Source organism: Apodemus sylvaticus, chromosome 1 (assembly GCF_947179515.1).
Source record: "Apodemus sylvaticus chromosome 1, mApoSyl1.1, whole genome shotgun sequence".
In the NCBI taxonomy this organism is placed as follows: Eukaryota; Metazoa; Chordata; class Mammalia; order Rodentia; family Muridae; genus Apodemus; species Apodemus sylvaticus.
This window is the reverse complement of record NC_067472.1, coordinates 45153561-45173917: the sequence shown is the minus strand read 5'-3', so window position 1 is coordinate 45173917 and position 20357 is coordinate 45153561. Positions and strand designations below refer to the sequence as shown.

The following is a 20357-nucleotide window of genomic DNA, read 5'->3' as shown; positions in this document are numbered from 1 at the left end:
AGTGTGACAGTTAATGTTTCGGAAACATTTACACTTTTTTTTTCTATTTAATTTACAGCCTAAGGTTGGGGAAAATCCTCAACTTCTGTAATCTGTGTGTTTCAAAACCCAAGTTAATACAAGATCCAGTAACTAGTAAAAGGTGTGCGGCATTCTAAGGTCAGCAGAGGAGATGAACACGGAGGTCAGAAATGGCTAGCAGTGAGTTCCAGGCCCAAGCTGCACACACAAAGACAAAGAAGACAACATGTGGGCTTTCTCCAGATCCACCCAGTGCTGCCCATCACCCCTGAAATCTTGTCTTGGGGATCCTGTGTTGATGAGCTTGGGAAAGGCCTGCTCAAAGTTGCCATCCTTAATTTGGGAGGAAATTTCAAGTCCATTAGAGAAGAATAGAGTTCTTACAACCATCCTCTGACATCATAAATGATATCTCCAATCCACACTAAAAATGTTCAAATATGTATGTGCTTTGTCGTGATGTGCCTATGTTAAGACATATTAACTTACCTAATGATGGCCCTCCCTGGCTCACTGTACAGCACTAACGGGTAGAAACTAGGGCTGTCAGGTTTAGCAGATGACAATACAGTTATTTACCACATTTATGTGTGGATGTAACTGAGTACTTTTCAGTTCTTGCTTCTCTGCTATGCCTTCTCCGCTATGATGATAAACCATAATCTAGAAGTATGACCTAAAATAAATGATTCCTTCCCCCAAATTTTTTTTGGTCAGATATATTTTTTTAAATCATAGCAACAGTTTCTGAAAACAAATACAAGAATGAAAATGACACAAAGTAAACTACCCTGGTTTCCAGGAATCTGATATCCAAGATGGCTGGATAAGTGTTTGTTGAGTCAATAAATAGATGAATGGATACCCAGAAGTGAAAGGCAACACCGGATGGAAGGCTGGGAAAGGCTTTTGAAAAAACATGCTGAGTGTAATGGAGCAGAAAGTCATTCTGGCAGAGTGGATTGAAGGAGTCAGTGCTCGGAGAGGCAGGAGGCAGGGTTGGTTCAGATTTATAGTAAGTCACTTGCTTGCATTCGAAGACTGAGTAAGAGGTATTGTGGGATGGGGGCGAATTTGAGGACTGCCTGTCGGGAAAGAGCCTCAGATGCAGGCATGCTTCTAAGTGTCCTGGTATCTGCCTTGTAAGATCCATCTGACAGCATGGGGGCCTGGATGGCCACCAGGTGGCTCATAGCAGGGACAGGATAACCACTGAACTAACTGGTACTAACTGGCAACAAACTGTGAGAGTAGAAACCAAGTTATAATGACACTAATGACTAAGAGAGGGGAGATATTTAAGATGTCACATGACTTAGAGACAAACTGCAGAGGCCTAGAGATCAAGAAGAAAAAAGGATCATGCTGGGTTACCGTGTCAGGCAAGGGGGAGCCTGGTAAAGCCATTCATCAAGGTAAGAAACAGGAAAACATGGTCTAAGAAAACAGTGAGTGGCTTGAGGTGTCCGTTGGAAATCTAATGTGAGATATTCCACTAGAAATTTGATGTGTGGAGGAATGGAGCCATTAAAACCATTAGTTAGAAGTAGACACATATGCATCTACAATGATAATAATGGCTGGATATAGTAGCAATCATTGATAATCTCAGTGTTCAGGTGTCTAAGGTAGGATTGTGAGGTCAAGGCCAGCCTGGTCTACACAGCATGCTGAGAGAGAGGGGGGGGGAGGAAGAAGAAGAAGAAGAAGAAGAAGAAGAAGAAGAAGAAGAAGAAGAAGAAGAAGAAGAAGAAGAAGAAGAGGAAGAGGAAGAGGAAGAGGAAGAGGAAGAGGAAGAGGAAGAGGAAGAGGAAGAGGAAGAGGAAGAGGAAGAGGAAGAGGAAGAGGAAGAGGAAGAGGAAGAGGAAGAGGAAGAGGAAGAGGAAGAAGAGGGAGGAGGAGGAGGAGGAGGAGAAGGAGAAGGAGAAGGAGAAGGAGAAGGAGAAGGAGAAGGAGAAGGAGAAGGAGAAGGAGAAGGAGAAGGAGAAGGAGAAGGAGAAGGAGAAGGAGAAGGAGAAGGAGAAGGAGAAGGAGAAGGAGAAGGAGAAGGAGAAGGAGAAGAAGAAGAAGAAGAAGAAGAAGAAGAAGAAGAAGAAGAAGAAGAAGAAGAAGAAGAAGAAGAAGAAGGAGAAGAAGAAGGAGAAGAAGGTGGAGGCGAAGAGGAGAGAGAGGGAGTGGGAGGAGAGGGAGAAGGAAAAGAGGAGGGGAGGGGAGAGACAAACAAAAATCTGTCCATGCACATACAACAAAAACCCGAAACTCGATCAGGTTGGCCCTCGTTTGATCCAGGTATTAGGCATCCTGGTCCCCAAGAGCACTAAATAATTCAACGCTTTTGAATTAGCAGAGTGAGCTTGGGCAACAGTTTAGTACACAATCTTCTAAGACAATGCTTATCCCTTAATAACACATATAAATCCAAAAATTAAACGTGGAGCTGGAAAGATGACTTAGCACTTAAGAACAGTAGCTGCTCTTTCAGAGGAGGGGGATTTGACTCCCAGTACCCACTTCATTCCTCCACATCTTCTGAATCTTATGCCCTCTCTGGCCTCTGTGGGCATTGAATGTACTTCCTGTACTGGCATACATACATGCAGGCAAAACACTCAGACACATAAAATACAAAGGCATTGCTGAGCATGGAGGGGCACACCTTTAATCCAATCAAGCACTTAGGCAGAGGCAGAGGCAGAGGCAGAGGCAGAGGCAGAGGCAGAGGCAGAGGCAGAGGCAGAGGCAGAGGCAGAGGCAGAGGCAGAGGCAGAGGCAGAGGCAGAGGCAGAGGCAGGAGGCAGAGGCAGAGGCAGGCAGATCTCTGTGAGCTCAAGAATGGCTTGGTATATATAGTGAGTTCCAGGCAAGCCAGAGCTATATATATATTAAGACCTTGCCTCAAAAAATAAATAAATACAAATAAAGACCATACACAAACTTAGGTTCTGATATAGTATGATATATTCGAAGCTTTATGAATTCGGAAACAAGTAGCAAAGAAATCAAGAAAAAGAGATTTGGCTAAATTATTTAGATGAAGTTTCTTTGATTCAGAAAGCCAACACACCCAAAACAGTGTCAGGATCAAGCACTTGTCTGCTCTGCTCAGGACAGGAGTTAGGCAGTGAACAGTGTCAGGGCCAGCTACCTTGCTCTGCCAATTCATGAAACGGGCAGGACACAGGGATGGCCAGGATCAAGCACCCGCTGCTGTGCCAGGACAGGAAGTGGGCAGTGGCAGTTGTAAGCTCAACAGTTTTTGCTGTTGCTTTATTTTATTTTACTTTAACTTTTTTTTTTAAAAACCTTAACAGGAGCTAAGTGTTTCCCAAGATTCTAGAACCAAAGCCAGGGTTCAGAGCTTAAACAGTTAGGGCAGGACTCTGCTGTAACAGATAAGCCGTCCCTCTACACGGTTAATTGGTTTGTAGAGATCTGTACTGCCATGAATGTCACCTCTGGGGAAAATGGATCATCCTAGTCTGGATAGAGTTTCTGGTGGGAGAGATGGGTTTAGTAAATGGAAAAACAGATTTTAAGAAGTAAGGATGTATCCTGGTCTTCGTAGCAAATTCTAGGATAGCCAGAGTTACATTGAGAGATGCAAAACAAACAACAGCAAAAAAAACCCATAAGGATGAAGGAAGAGACAGAAGAGTTAGAGCCCAAACCTAACACTTATTTACAATGAGCTTAAGTTGAACATTCAAAGATACACAGATAAAAGAAAGCTAAGAAAATCAACAGCAGGCCAGGGGACACAGGTGAACTCCAAGAGCGTTTGCTTAGCATCTGTGAAGCCTGGGTTCAGTCCATCACTTCCTAAACTGGCTACTGTGGCAGATGCCTGCAATTCCAGCAATTTGGGAAATGGATGCAATTTGGGAAATGGATGCAAATGAAAATTCAAGGCTATCTTTAGAAACAACTCGTTGGGGTCAAGGCTGGACAAACAACATTTGGAGCTGAGCATTTTCCATTTTGGAAAGCAAAGGAATTACTTACCTCCTATGCATTCATTTCTTATTCATCACTTAGAGAACACTTATCAAGGGTTGTAATAAAGAGTGGGAGCAGGGCAACAAGTCGACGTTATATAACCCTGATAATTCTTGCTCTTCCTGGAGGGGCTCACAGTTGGAGAGATAGACATATTTAATTAAAATGTGATGTAAGGCTAGGGATATAGCTCTCTGGGATAGGGAAATGTTCCTGCCTAGCATACGTAAGGTCCTAAGTTTAACAGCCAGGGCCGGAAAAATGTCACATAGAAACCTTTGGTGAAACACTGAATTACAGAACTGACATAGAGGAAGAAGCCTTGCCAGGAGGGCCAAGGCTGGCTCTCTAGAGAGGACGTTCAAGCTGGGTCTCAAAGTCCTGTGGTTTTGTTTTTAAGGAAGAAGAACTACATGGCAGGATCGGTGAGAGAGTTGCATATCAAGGGGCTGCTGAGTGGGTTTGTGTGGCTGTGGGTCATTCTTGACTCTAGAATATGTGGAATGAATTGGTTGGCTACTCTCACAGGTTCTCTGCCACCATTACCTTAGCATATCTGTAGGGCATATATTGTAGGTCAAAGGATGGTTGGGTTGGTGTTTATGTTTCTTTTGGGAGCTTCCAGAGTACATTCTCACACCAAAGATACTAGAACATAGGTGTGAAGGCTCCACTTGGGCATCAGCCTGACTTTTCAATGAAGGCATTGCTGTCTTCAGTAATGGAGTCTTGCTGTCAGTTTGGGGAGAGCATCCCATGGTTTTGGCAACAGCCTAGGCTGTTTGGAGATTTTCATGGCACTCCCTTGGCCAACAACTCAAGTAAATGCAACCCAGTCTTGGTACTAGAAGCTTCATTTGGTGACAAGGGATGACTATTTGGGACTCTCTGTCCCTTATTATTGGGAGACTTCATTAGGATCACCTTCATATAATTTAGGAAGATCCCACTGCACTAGGTAGGTTTCCATACCATCCCTCAAATCTCTCTCAGTTCCACCTGTCCCCTCCCTCAACCCTATCTCCTCCCCTTCTGCCCCCACCTGATCTCCACATTCCATCCCCAACCCTAGCACACCCATAAAATCTGTTCTATTTCTCCCTCCTAATTATCTTTAAAAATGGGAGCTGGGCATAGTGGTATATTCCTGTGAGCAAAGGCTAAGAGGATAAAGCATGCACATCATGTGTTTAAGGACAGCAGGGGCTACACCTTTACACTGGTAATATAGCAACATGTGGAGGGGGAATATGTTCTTTATGTACTTGTGTGAAAATGCCCTTGTTTTGTTAAACCCAGGATACTATAAAGTAATGTGATGCCAGTCAACCTCCAAAGGACTCTGAGAAATGCCATGTATCCAGAAGGGCTGAGAAAGCCGTGGCTGTGTTGAAAAGGAGAACAGGAATGTGAGCTTTTACATGGATTCAGTGTGACCACAGTTCCTGGCAAGAGGGCTACTTAGGAAGGGTCCACAGGTCTTGAAATTCAACCGTGTTGTATGTCAGTAGGGGGTAAGAAACAGAACTGTACCAGAGATAACATCAAGGTACCACCCGGGCAGTGCTTAAATGGTGGTCCCACTGGCATCTGGGAAACAGTATTGGGGCTTGGGAGAGCTTGAGACAGGTGCCTTAGGGAGTTTTTAAACTAATGAACATAAATGGATTTCCCTAGATAGTTGCTATCAGCAGTGTTAGAGTTTGAAGAGAAATGTCCCCACGGCTCATGTACTGGGGGCTTGGTTTCCAGAGGACAGACTCTGGGGGAGGCAGTTAGGTCTTGACTTAATCAGTGGATGGATCTTTTGATGGTTTTGTAATCTAATGGTTCTTTGGAGATAGTGGAAAGTAGGGTCCACTGGAGGATAGTTGGGTGCTTGTGGGCATGCTCAGGAAGTAGGAGTCTGCTTTCCTCCCCGTTCCTTATCTTCACTGCCTGCCTGTTGAGTTGGCTTCCCTGCTCATCTCCTGATCTGCCCTGTTTCACGATCCAGCTTCCACAACGGACCTCACCACAGGCCCTCAGCAGCACAGCAAGCTGACTCCAGACCCAAACCTCTGCAGCCAAGAGCCAGAGTCTCAGGGATATTTCACAGCGATCAAACCCCAGAGGTCAGAAGGAAGCTGTGAGCAGGTGGCAAGCACTCCCAGCAGACATGATGCCTCCCGTGCCAGCCTCAAAAGTCAGGAAGCCTGAAAGGTATCAGGGATGTTGTGGAAGCGAATGGGCAGACTGTGTGACTGCTGGAGAGGCTTGAGGAAAGAGTTTGGGAAATGGGAGTGCCCCGCTCCCCCCTCAGGAGGAAAGAGGGAGAGAGAGGCAAAATAGGAAGGAAAACTTTTCAAATTTGCATTTTCATATGCAAACCACAGACAGGCCTATTCTTACCGCTGCACTTGTCACAAGTGGGGTGGCACCTCTCACAGGTCTGTGTGTGTTGGTCTGCATAGTAGCGCTCTGGGCAGGCGCGGTGACACTGTCCCTTGGAGCGTAGGAGAAAGAAAAATGTATCGCAAGACTGGCAGTGTGTGGGCTGTGGGCCCCGGCACGACTTACAGCTCTTGTCACACTTCTCACACCGACCACTGGAGCTTTCTCCGTAATACCTGAAACCAAGAGGGAAGCGAAGGTATATGCCGATGTCCTGTGGCAGCTGGACACCAAAACCCATGTGGCACAGTAGCCGTACCTCCTCTTTCATACGTTCAATTATCTCAAATCAGTCCTCAATGCAGTATAAATGCTATGGGAATAACTGTTATGCTATATTGGCTCAGAAATAAGGACGCATCTGTGTGCAGCAACAGATGCACTACTTCTGAGTAGTTCCAGTTCTTGATCAGGTATGGAAGCCACAGGTGTGGAGGGCTGAATGGGCTCTGCTTGAACCAAAGGCTGTGTCAGACGGGGTTCACGCAACAGCCTGGCCTCTTCAGTCTCTTTACTCAGCCTTACTCATGGAATCATTGCCAAGATGCTAATGGATCTAGTGAGCGTGAGTTTGCTTACCTGTTCACTGTTTGCAAACATGAACCTGGAAGCACCTACAAGGTTACTGACACACACTGTGGTGGCTCAACAGTCCTTTACCACCGTAACTTCCTGTTCTTCCTTTGACATCTCCACTTTAACCTTTGCTGAATCATACCCTGGATGGAAAAGCTCTCCTCTCCTCTCCTCCCCTCCCCTCCCCTCCCCTCCCCTCCCGTTCCCTTCCCTTCCCTTCCCTCCCCTCCCCTCCCCTCTCCTCTCCTCCTCTCCCCTCTCCTCCCCTCTCCTCCCCCTCCTCCCCTCCCCTCCCCTCCCCTCCCCTCTCCTCTCCTCTCCTCCCCTCTCCTCCCCTCTCTTCCCCTCCCCTCCTCTCCCCTCCCCTCCTCTCCCCTCCCCTCCCCTCTCCTCTCCTCCCCTCCCCTCTCCTCCCCTCCCCTCCCCTCTCCTCCCCTCTCCTCTCCTCTCCTCTCCTCTCCTCCCCTCTCTTCCCCTCCCCGCCCTTCTCTCCTCTCATCCCCTCCCCTCTCCCCCCTTCTCCTCCTCCTCCTAATTATCATCATCATCATTTTGGAGACCAAATCTCCCGATGCACAGTTCGACTAGGCTTGAACTCTTGTAGCCCAGGCTGGCCCCAAATTCATAGCAATGATCTTGTCTCTGCCTTACAAATGCTTTGACTGCAAGCATGTGCCCCTACACCCAGCTTGAAAGACAATTGAAAGCACCTCTGAGTGAATCTTCTAATTTCTCTATTTAAAAACATTTTGAAATACGAAGTCACATGATTCATGATGGCCTTTAGAAAAGAGATGTAAGCTCTACTGAAAAGATTTTAAAAATTGTCAGAGTATAATTCCAAAATAAAGAGAACAAGGAGCTTGCTAGATTATATTAAATTCTACATGGCCCCTTATTATGAGAACTATTTTGTTCTAACCTAAGACTGGAATCGTGTGAGCCCCACAGCCTTGAACAGGACCTTGTGAGTGAGCGTGGAGGCTTGGGACTTAAAGAACTTTCCATGAGGTCAAGACCAAATAATTATTGTAGAAAGGTACAAAGAATTATACATCTGTCCATCCAAGAACAATACCTTTAACCAACATACTTATGTATGTGGAACACTGGTTTTCAAAGGAATCATTCCCCACCAATGCTTCGCCAATACTCCAGTCCTTCCCTAGTAAGGAGAATGGTGGCAGCTGGTGCTCCCCTTCCCCCACTCCTTCTGGTAACTCCACACAATGGGGGGCATCTTCTTCTTACTGCCTCACTCTCCATTCAGTTTAGACACAGGACTGCACACTTTTCATGAATGTTGTAGGGCAGAAAGTGACCAGATCTAAGGAAGACAGAGATCCTCCCTGTAGTGCGAGGATCTTTTAAGACTCCTCTCTGGCAGTCCTGCCTTCACTCTTGCCTGGCAGGACCATGCTATTAACCCTGTGCTGCACGTGTGGAAGCACACAGGAGAAAGAAGAACATGGGTAAGCCTTCGAAGCACAAGGCATGGGTTTTAAACTCAGCGTCTTCAGATGGACGAGATGCTTTTGCACTGACTTGTGTGGATTACATGAGTTAGTGAATGAATGAGAAACACAGAAACGTGAGCCAATCAATATGCAGAACTGACAGAAATGTAGCACACAGACATCACTTAGGACTGAAGGAAGGTACCAACCGGAGTTAAAACATCCAGGAAAGGTCCTCCGATTTGGGTCTGGAGCCTCTCAGAGCCCTGGGTTACTAATTGGGAAAGAGAGGGTAGGAGTGTGGAACTCAGGGAGAGAGCATGGCCTACGTAACCCTTCTTCCCAGAGTGTTTGGGAACCAGATCTGATATGCACACCAGCAGCTTTTCTTAGCAGGAAAATAACAGAGTCTTTAGTCACAAAATAATTTCCCCCACTGCTTTTGTGTAAGTGTTTCATTTCAGTGTCAAGGTTGCTTTTGGAATCAAAGCTGTAAAATTTGGATGCTGGGCATTTGTGGACACCTGGCAGGTTGCAGAGGCCATGGGGTAGAAATGGGAGATGGTCACTGAAGTTGTTCCCTTTTAAGATCAGCGTCCCACCCGTACTGCTTAGGTTTTGCATATTAACCCTGAATTCCCTGAATCCGTGCAACCTCCTAAAACGGAAACAAAACAAAACAAAACAGCTTGTAAACCTGTATTAATGCTTGTGGGTCATTATGAGCAGATAATGCTCTTCTCTGCTTGTGTTTGGATTGTCAGTGAGGCCAGGCCCTGCAGATGAATTGTCACTTACTCTGATGGCACCACACCATCTGAGTTAGTGTATTCTCTTACTGGGACACACTGTTTCTTTTTTCCCTTCCTTTCTTTGGCCTACTAACAGGTAGGTTTTACAGTGATCTCCATGTTCTGAGCTCTACTTTCTTCATTGGCAAATAGCTTGCCATCTGGAGTGGTTGAAGGACAACATGCTGAACTCCTTACCCATCTCTGCACTGCAGCAAGCACTCCTTGCCCAGTTGAAACCAGCCAGGTCGGCAGGAGAGGCACTGCATGCTGTGTGGTCCTTCGCAGGTCCTGCAAGAGCTGTGGCAGCGCACACACTGTTGGCTGTCCTTGTCAGTGTGGTAGCCCTCCGGGCACTCTTTCACACAGGTCGTGTCTGTGGAAGAAGGAAAAATGAGTCTTGACAGCAAGCTTGACCTGTGACTCCCACACCTGCTCTGTTCAGGGAAGGAGGCACTGCACGCAGAGGGAGAGGAGGTCCTGGAGGCTGAGTGATGTCAGTGAAGCTGAGGTCAGCATGGGCAGTGCATGACAGGCAGAATGGAAAGTGTGGACTGGTGGCTATGGCGACTGAGGATTGTTGGGTATCTCTGCTCTAGTTTTCTATCATGGCTATAACAGTGACCACCAACTTTATGACTTCATAACAGAAACTATTCACCTTGCTATGATAGAGGCCAGAAATCTAACTGGGTGTACAGAGCTGCATCCCTTCTAGAGGCTGTCGGGGTTCCGTTCCTCCCCTGTCTGCTTTTAGAGGACATCTGGGTTCATGAGCTCAGGAGCCCCTTCTTTTCCAAGGGCAGCATCTTCATTGTCTCTCTGATTTGGTCAACATACATTGACTACTAGTTCTGCTCTGATCAGACCCTGTGATTATGTTGGTCTCATCTGTTTACATCAGCATAATCTCCCCATGCCAAGACCTTTCATTAAGCACAGCTACAAAGTCCCCCATTACACACAAATTGTGTATTGGCAAGATTGAGAGATTAAGGTGTCACATCTTCAGGAGAGAGAGGGGGAGAGGGAGGGAGGGATGGAGGAGAAAGAGAGAGAATAATTAGTCTATCATGATCTTTCCCAAATGATCTAGTTTATAAATTACCCGTTTCTGGTGGTGTGGTGTGGGGCAGGAAGGAGTGAGAGGATATGGCCAGCATTTGGGGAGAGTCTCTGTATCAAGGCTTAACTTTAAATAAACTTGCTTTCCAGCTTAAGGCAAGGCCTTCACTAATGAGATGTTTTTCTCTCTGTAACTGTATCTGAGGCAACCCTAGATTAGTCATTACTAGAAAAGAATGTCCAAACAGGTGATATTGTGTGAGAGATCTGGTTGGATGGGCTATTTTTATGAGGAATAATTTCTAGACAGGAAGTTAGCTCACCTAAAATGGGCAGAGAAGACTGTGAGAGGCCAGAATGACAATGAGGATGTGTGATCCTAAATGTAACAGGGCACAAATATCTTTGCTAATGATATCCTCCAAGAGGGGGAAACTGGCCACCTGTTTTGACTGTTAATATCTCCCTGTAAGGTCTATTCTGCTGATTGGGAACATAGTGCCAATACTTTCTCGGCTTCCTGGTATTAATCTCTTTTTAATTATTTATTTAATTGATTGATTATTTTTGAGATGGAGTCTCATGTAGGCTGGCTTCAAACTTCTTATAAAGCGAAGGCGAGTCTTAGCTCCCCCTCCACCTGTATTTACCTCTCACATGCTGGGATTACAGCACAGGTGAGGTACAGGTCCTGCTTGTTCACTTTTTGGAGGGTCTTGCTATATGTAGCCAAAACTGGCCTTGAACTTGAGATTCTCCTATCTCAGCCTCTCCAGTACTAGGATTATAAGCATGTGATATATGTAGTTAAGCTGAATAATTAATCAACAAATACTGAATTAAGAGCCAATTATGGTAAAGGTCAGAATAGCTACATGTTTGAGGTGTCTGTCCACTACTTAGTACTTGAGAGTCAATGGAGAAACTCAATTATCTTGAGGAAAGGATCTACCTGCATGAATATTGCTGATGAGAGGCAGGTGGATATCACACTACTCCATACACAGCCCTCAGAGAATACAATCTACTTCTTTTAGTTGAGAAATCACATCTACTGTCTAGACATGGAGGAGATACTTGCTAACTCAAAGGGAAGAATAGGGACTCAATTTTTCTCAAGTGTCCACAGCATGAAATACAGAAACAAACTGTGTCCCAGACTAAAGGCAAATGCATGAAGACCTTACCCTGGCCCTATCATAAGGAGGAGCTGGGACTATTTAATAGAACAATATATTTTTAAAACTTTTAGACTTTTGCATTTTATGTATATTAATATTTTACCTGAATATTTGTATGTGTACCACATGTGTACCTGAATACTCAGCGATCAGAAGAGGACATCAGATCTCCTGGAAGTGGAATTACTATGGTTGTGAGCTACTGTGGGTGCTGCAGATCAAACCAAAGTCTTCTACAAGAGCAAGTGCTCTGAACCACTGGCCCATCTCCTCAGCCTCAGCGATAGTGATTAAAGAATTGTATCAACACAAATTTATTAGAGTTGACAGTATCCTGTGTAAGAAAGTGTCCCTGTTCTATGAAACATATAGCAAAATGTTCATGGGAAAGAAACTGATATGTCTAACTTACCCCTCAGTGTTTCAGAAAAGGATAGATGGTAGGATTAGCAAACACTTGTACTGAGGGGGATGATGAAGATTAGGAGTAGGCAAAGTGGGCAAAGGGTAGTGTGTGATGTTTCTTTTACCATCCCATTGTATCTGTTTTTGCTAGGTTTAAACATTTTTAAGAAATGTAAAGACATATAGACAGGGAGAGAGAGAGACAGAGAGAGACAGAGAGAGAGAGAGAGACAGAGAGAGACAGAGAGAGACAGAGAGAAGTTAACCCACACTGGACATTAGGCAGCATGCCCAGCAGGTTCACAGCTGGCCTTGGGCATACAACTTACTGAGAAGAAAAGTCTCTCCAGGACAGGTGTAGCACTGGTCCTCAGAAGGCCCTGAGCAGCGGGAGCACTTCCTGTGACATGGCTGGCACCTGTGCGAGCCCTCATCCCAGTACTCGACAGCTGCACACTCCTTGGGTGCTGTGCAGGTGTCATGCACTACTGTGAAGCCTTCCCGACAGGCCAGGCAGGTCCAAGCTGATGAGCAGATCAGGCAGGACTCAGGGCAATCTGCAGGCATGGCAGGCAAACAAGCAGGGGTGAGAGACAGGCACGGCTGGGACACCCCTCTAAGAAATGACTTTTTTTCTCTTGGAGACTTCAAGGGCTCTGTGCCAAGGGTATGGGGTCATGGTCACCCTACACTATGAGCAAGGTCACACATCAGTATGTGGCCTTTCTACCATCAAAGTCCGTGTTGCCATAGTCTTTCCACATTCTCCCAGAATACCTCTATCTAATCGCTAGTAAAGTAGTTGTTGGAGTGTATTATAATTGCCCAATGGTAAAAGGCATCTTTGGTGTCCCCTGCAACTGCACAGTGCCAGTGTAAGAGGGCCTGCAGACAATAGAGGCTTGCTTGGCAGATATGTTAGGCAATCAATGACAGAAGTGTTCACTCTTAGAGCTTCTGGTAACCATTATCTCCTCTACTTGGAATTGTTTTTTTGAGGACATGTGAAGGTTTCTTCCTTCATTGATCACTTCCTCCCTTCCTTGGTGGTATCTTACAAAACATCTCTCAAATTTCAATTGTTCCTTGCTCCCTTCCCCACCCTCACTTTGCTGTCTTACTTGTTTCTTTTAACTAACTGTCCTCAGCATCTCCCTTTCCAAATAGGACACGAGCTCTTTGAGGGCAGGGGTTCTGCGTACACTGCTCTCCAAGCCTGGAGCAGCACACAGAGCACAGAAGATGCCCTCAGCTTCCCTGGATGGATTGGCATTACTATTAGGATCACCAACCCTTTCTTTCTGCATCAAGGGATTAAGATCAAAGATGCTAAGCCACTCAGCTACAAGATGGTAGAATCAGCCAGGCCCAGTGACACACATTTGTAACCCTAGCCCTTAGGAGTCTAAGGCAAGAGGAGGGCTAGCTTAAGGCCAGCTTGTGTGGCATAGGAAGATTTCATCTGGAGGCTGGGGGACACAGACCAGGATGGGACTCTCGACTGTTAACAAATGTTCTTGCCAGTTCAGACCCAGGGGCTCATGGAAGATGATAATCCATCCCAAGGCTTTAGAAAACCCTGTCTCCTAGAATGCTTTCCTCTTTCCTCTTATTTCAGGAGTCCTCTCACAATGGACATTTTTTTTCCTGTTTCCTGGCAACTAAATTAATAAAAAATATTAATGCCTAGTTGAAAATAAGGGTGCTGAGGAAACTGCAGATCCTATCTCCTTTCTTGTTTTATTGTTTCATGCAGTGCTAAGAGTGGAGTGCAGGAGTTAGGCTAGGTAAAGCCTTTATTACAGTGCTGCTTTCCAGTTCCAGCAGTCCCCTTCTGAAACACGTAGTTACAGAAGTGACAAATGGAAGGTGAATGTGGACTTAGGCTAGGAAGAGCTGAAGAGAAGGAGGGTGGTAATGAGGAGAGGAAAGAGGGAAGGGAGATGACAGGCATGGAGGAAGTCCTCCATGGAATCTTTTACTAAATAGATCTTTTAGTAAACTCATGGTGAACTCATTGGTAGACTACACCCCCAAGGACAGGCTTTAAAAGCTCACCTACTGTTGGAAACCTTTACATGGAGAATGCTTTTTGATGGGCATGTGCCATGGCATGTAACCTGTAACTAGCCAGATTCACCTGCTCAAAGCTTATGAATGATGTATTTTAAAAATGAACTCTCACTCAAAATTTCTTGAGCAGGAAAGTTTAGAGTGTTCTGAGAGTTGTGGCTGGGCACTATGGCAGCCTTAGAGCATGCTCTGTGTGGACAGGCTACCCAGCCTTCTTTTCTCAGTCATGCAGCCTAGAAATTCTTACCTCTGCATTCATCATCCTCTTCATATGTTCCCTCAGGGCACTCATCCAAACACAATCCATTGTGGAGAACTTTAGAAGTATCAGCACAGACCTTACAGTCATCCTCCTTGGGACCATTGCACTCCAGACAGTTTTTATGGCAGGGGACACACTGGCGCATGTCAGGATAGAAGTTCTTGGGACAGGAATGATGGCACATGTCATTGTATAGAAAGAAGTCAGGCATGCACTCTGAGGAAAGGAGGAAGTAGCAGGTTATTCCCCAGGGATTGGTCAGAAGTCATCGTGCTTGTGGTGCGCTAGCCAGTTTCTCAGATCTCTGAACCTTTTGGCCTAGGCTGACATTTGCTCCTCCCCATCTAACCAGGGTGTATGTACCCCAATATCTAACAATCTGTGCTTTGGGACAGGAAGCCACACATGGTGGCCTGAGTATATGATCTTGTGTTTGTGCTAAAGAAGCCTGCATCTTTTAGGTGCACAGAGTTTCAATGTCATAAACATCAACTCCTAATGACCAAACTCCACCAAAGACCTCAGTGTGAAACCAGAAACACTGGAAATTATAGAAGAAAACGGGAAGAGGCTTACAAGATACAGGTTTAGGAAAGGACTTTTAGAATAGCACTACATTTGCCCAGGAATTAAGGCCAACAACTGACAAGTGGGCCTTCATAAAACTAAAATACTTTGGTATATTAAAGGAAGCCATAAGTTGAGTGAGGAGGAAGGCCACAGAGAAGAGATAATCTTTGACAGCTGTACATTTGAAAGAGAATTAATAGCCAGAATATACCAAGGGCTCACCCCCCCCCCAAAGCTAACAAACAAGAGAACAAGTGACCCATTAAAAAATGGACCATAGCTCTGAACAGAGAATTCTCAAAAGAAGAAGTGAAAATGTCTACGACATACTTTTAAAACATCTTTAGTCACCAGGGAGATGCAAATTAAGATTACTTTGAGATTTTTATCTAAGATTAAGAAAACTATGGACAACAAAGGCTGGTGAAGAGATGAAGAAAGGAGAAGTCCACTCACAATTGGTAGGACTGAAAGCTGGTATAGTCTCTATGGAAACCAGGATGTAGAATTCTTACAAAGCTGAAGTAGACCTACCATATCATCCAGCTATACCACGCCTTGGCATATGGCCAATGGACTCACTATCTTAGATACTTGTTCAAGTATGTTCATTGCTGCTTTACTCACAATCCCTAGGAAATGGAAACAGCCTAAACATTCATCAATTGATGAATAAATACTGAAAATGTGATACAATCACACAGCAGAATACTATTCAGATGGAGAGAAAAATGAAATGATGAAATTTGCAGGCAAATGTTTAGGACTAGAAACTATTATACTGAGCAAGCTAGCCCAGACCCAGAAAGACACTGGAGGAGTTGTAGGGGTCAGAGGAAGGTAAAGAAATGTGTGTCTACACTACTCAATGTTTGAAATTATAAAAAAAAAAAATAAATTGGAAAGCATAAGCAGATTCTTGAAACTGTGACAAATAACCAAAAAACATGATTTCATATAGCAGGAGGCTTGGGGATTGTAAGATTTGTTAGTTTTTCACTCTTTGGCAGGATAGCTCTGTGAACAGTTGTTTAATCATCATGAAGAATACATTACTAGTTGCTTTGTGTTCCCTTTCACATTGGGGATGGGTTCAGAAAACCCTATAGATTACCCAACATGAATCCTTTGCATAGGACTGAGTCTCCTTTGTTTGGGAGCTTGTTCCAAATAAAAAGGTCTGTTCAAGCCATAGTATTATTCCTCAGGTTAAAGTTGCCTAACTTTATGTTTTTTAACTTATCCTATATGTACGCATTTATGTGGGGTGGAGAGGACATGCTTCCTAAGCAGAAAGCATGGAGGTCATAGGACAATATGCAGGAGCTGGTTTTCTCTTTTCACTGTGTGGAGCAAAGGTGGTAGGTGCCTTCACTCACTGCGCCAACTATATTTTTCTTTCATATCTTGTAACTGATTTTTTCAGTCACCTCTATGACTTGTGTTTTTATATTTGAGGTAGAACAGTCTCTACAGTAAGACCTTGAACTCAGAGTGAGTTTTGAGGTTCATATCTGTAACCAGAGTGCCCTGGGTAATGCGGTATATGAACTGAAGAAAAAAAAAAAAAGGAACAGCTGTGCTAAGGATTCTTCCAGGCCAATCAGCTGACTAGGACTTTGATATTATGGAATATTGGAATGTTGTGGATCCAGAATCAAGTTATCGTAGGCGCTTTCTTAAATTCTTTAACAACCCATGGGCTACCTCTGTGTTGGACCCTGGACCCTGTGACGGTCAGGTAAATTATTTTGTAATGTGTAAACTTCACAGACCATCAACTTCTCCCAATCTCAAAACTCCAATTATTATCAGGTGGTATGCCTAGAGCAGATGTCTCCTCACTTCCATGAAACCCCCCTGCCTGCTGTTTCTACCAATGCTTTATAAAGAGCCTCGATTCATGACTTCCTTTTGCTATAACTAGAAAATGTCATGAACTTGTCCCATTGAACCATGGCACATAAGGTAACCTGAGTCTGCCTTCCTAGGCCATGGCCATCCATGTTTGTCTCCAGAATGGACGTCTCTTAACTCCCGCTGAGGTGAGAGCTGAGTATATCTCTTAGAACTCTTGTTTATCTTAGTTTCTAGAGTTCCCAAAGGAAGCCATACATCTCACCCCCAGCTTCCTCAACTCCAGTCCAGCAGATGATGAATTTCCCTGAAGGTGGAGATTGATTGCTTTCGGCTCTCAGATAGTGGCCCCGGCCAGTGGCTCCTCAGGGCCAGGATCCCCTTGGGATTGTGAAAATGTTTATGGATTGTTTTCTATGAACGATGGCTAGTCAGTCCTCCAAGGGCCAATAGGCCACATTATGCAAAGGAACTCAAATCGTTTTACCTTCTCCACCCAGTAAAGCTTTCATTTATAGAGAGCTGCCTCATGCCTCTTCCCACATTTGTCCAGAGAGGCCCCCTTCTTTTATTTTCTTTCTGTAAATTATTTTAAAATTAGTCAACTGTGAAAGACTGTGAGGTTGGACCCCAGCCAACGGGGGAAAGACAGCACTCCTGAGTTAGCATAAACACCTATCAGATCTGCTGCTCCATGTGCTCACTAGACCACGTTTGGTCACAGCATACCCTTTTTGTGAAAAGAAAGCCTTGGCAGTTTCCCTTCACGTTGTTCATGTGCTCCTTCACATGCAGAGAATATTATATTCCAGGTACCTTTGCACGTTTTCTCATGGATGCAGTCCTGGCATCTCTCTGGACAGTGCTTGCAGACTCCGTCCACAGCCACATGCTTTTCAGGGCAAGTTTTCAAGCACACCCCATCATCTAGGACGAAGTCTCCTTCACAAGAGTGACAGTTGGTGGCATTCCCTTCACATGTTTTGCAAGGGGAACTACAGTGTTCACAAACACCATCTTTTGCGTAAAAACCCCTATGGAAAGAAGGGAGATTGCAATGATATTGATGAGAGATGGGTCTCAGCCGCTGACAAAGGGATTCAGACCAAAGGAAATGGCTGCTGCTCTTGTCAATCAAAATGGACCCACAAGACTCACTGAGGGAAGGTCGTGAAAAAAATGTCTAGATAAAGAATGAAAGGGGTCGGCATCTTCCTTGGGAACTTGTGTGGATAGTATATGTATATGCACTTGTACTATTTGAATATGCTTGGTCCATATGGCATAGAACTATGGGAGGTGTGACCTTGTTGGAGGAAGTGTGTCACTGTAGGGGTGGGCTTTGGAGGTTTCCTCCTATTCTCAGGCTCCACCCAGTACATAAGAGAGCTTCTTCCTAGCTTTGTGCTAGCTGGAATGAGAGTCTCCTTCTGGCTGCCTTAGGGTCAAGCGGTAGAACCTTCAGCCCCTCCACCACCATGCCTGCCTGGATGCTGCCATGCTTCCTGCTTAGATGATAACGGACCAAACCTCTGATAATATAAGCCGGCCCCAATTAAATATTTACCTTTATAGAGTTGCCTGGGTCATAGTGTCTCTTCACAGCAGTGAAACCCTAAGATAAGGCTTATGTGTCTATACTTGTGATGGATGTGTGGAAGCCAATAATTGACACTGGAGGCCTTCCTCTGTCACTCTTACAATGTTGAGACAGATTCTCTCTTTCTGAATTTGGCCTTTGCCAGTTTTTGCTAAACTGGCTGGCTGGAGGGTTCTGGGGATCCTTCTGTCTCTCCTCCTTCAGTACCAAGATTGTAGGTATGTGTCACAGTACCTAGCATTTATATGGGTTCTGGGGATCAAACTCAGGTCCTCTTGTTTGTGCAGAAAGCACTTTATTAACTAACATTAACTTTTATTTTGTAGCTCTGGCCATCCTAAAACTCACTGTGTAGACCAGGCTTGCCTCAAACTCACAGAGATCTGCCTTCCTCTGCTTCGCAAGTGCCGGGATTAAAAATGTGCAACAATATGCCCAATATTTGTATCATTGTTTTCTTAAGTGGTTTATTTCCTTTTGCTTTTATTTGAGAAAACAACTGTTGGGGATGGAGAGATGGCTAAATGGTTAAGAGCACTTGCTGCTTTTCCAAAGTTCAGTTTCCAGCATCTACACCAGGTTCACAGTCATGTGCAGCTCCAACTTTGGAGGCTCTGAAGCTGTCAGCCTCTTTGGGCTCTGCAATCATGCACACATACCTGCAGGCAGACTCAGTCATACACAGGATAAAAAAAATATCTTTTAAAGACAACAGATATTTCCTTCAGCATGCATTGGGCAACCTAGTATGGTGGTAGTCATACCTGTATACATCTTAGCATGTGGGAGGTTGAAGCAGGAGGATTGTCAGTTTGAGGCCAGCATGTGGTATGTGGTGAGACTCTCAAAGAAAAAAGCAGCTATGTGTATAAAATTCTTAAAGTTAAAGTCCTTTATCTTAAAAACGTTATTCCAGATAAATACTCACTATGTAAAAGCTATATAATTTGAAATTTTACAAAAATCTGAGCTCATGATGGCCAACTGCTAAGAAAAGATTTATTTTTATCATCCATCAAAGTTTCAAATTTCATGACACCAATCATGAAAAGACACGAACACCTCTTTTGTTGCCTTCCCCCACTCCCTGCATCCTTGGAGACAGGGTCTTGCTATGCAGCTATGGCTAACCCCAAATGCACAATCCTTCTGTCTAAGTTTCCTATGTACCGTTTCACTGCCTATTAAATATCACAACATGTTTAGGTCACTATGCACACTTTGCTTTTTAAAAAAGATTTATTTATTTATTTTATGTATAGGAGCTACACTGTAGCTGTACAGATGGTTGTGAGTCTTCATGTGGTTGCTGGGAATTGAATTCAGGACCTCTGCTAGCTCCGGTCAACCCCACTTGCTCCAGTTAACCTTGCTCTCTCAGGGCAAAGATTTATTTATTATTATAAATAAAGTCACTATAGCTGTCTTCAGACACACCAGAAGAGGGCATCAGATCTTATTAAGGATGGTTGTAAGCCACCGTGTGGTTGCTGGGTTCCACTCAGGACCTTTGGAAGAGCAGTCAGTGCTCTTAACCGCTGAGCCATCTCTCCAGCCCTACACTTTGCTTTAATGAGCACGCACTGTGGTGGTTTGAATGAGAATGGCCTGATAAGCTCATATACTTGGATGCTTAGTCATCAGGTGTAGACACGGGAAAGATTAGGAGGTGTGGTTTTGCTGGAGGAGGTAAGTCTCTGAGGATGGGCTTTGAGGTTTCAAAAGCCCATGCCAGGCCCAATGTCTCCCTTTCTTTGCCTGCTGCCTGTGGATCAGGATATAGTTCACAGCTATTTCTCCAGCATCGTACCTGCCTTTATTTTGCCAGGTTCCCACTATGTTGATAATAGACTAACCCTCTGAAACTGTTAGCAAGCCTCCAATTAAATGCTTTCTTTTAAAAGTATTGTCTTAGTCATAATGTCTATTTATTGAAATAGAACAGTGACTAAGACATCTATCATCTTTGCAAAAATAGTTCCCACTAATGGTGGACTCTCTTATGACTACCTGGATGACACTTCTTTGCAAACACTCTGTAGGGATTCCTGGCCACTCTCTAGATTTCTT

At 44.6% G+C, this 20357-nt stretch overlaps 1 protein-coding gene across 1 annotated transcript in view; it reads right to left on the bottom strand.

Annotated features, from left to right (window-relative positions):
* Pcsk5 (proprotein convertase subtilisin/kexin type 5) overlaps positions 1-20357 on the bottom strand; it is a 424235-nt gene that overhangs the window by 9078 nt on the left and 394800 nt on the right. Inside the window, exons 31-35 of the mRNA XM_052188627.1 lie at positions 17504-17721; positions 14246-14476; positions 12255-12482; positions 9473-9650; positions 6409-6626 (exon numbers count right to left, since the gene is read on the bottom strand). Coding sequence (XP_052044587.1) covers positions 6409-6626; positions 9473-9650; positions 12255-12482; positions 14246-14476; positions 17504-17721 — 1073 coding nt within the window. The remainder of the gene's footprint in view (positions 1-6408; positions 6627-9472; positions 9651-12254; positions 12483-14245; positions 14477-17503; positions 17722-20357) is intronic.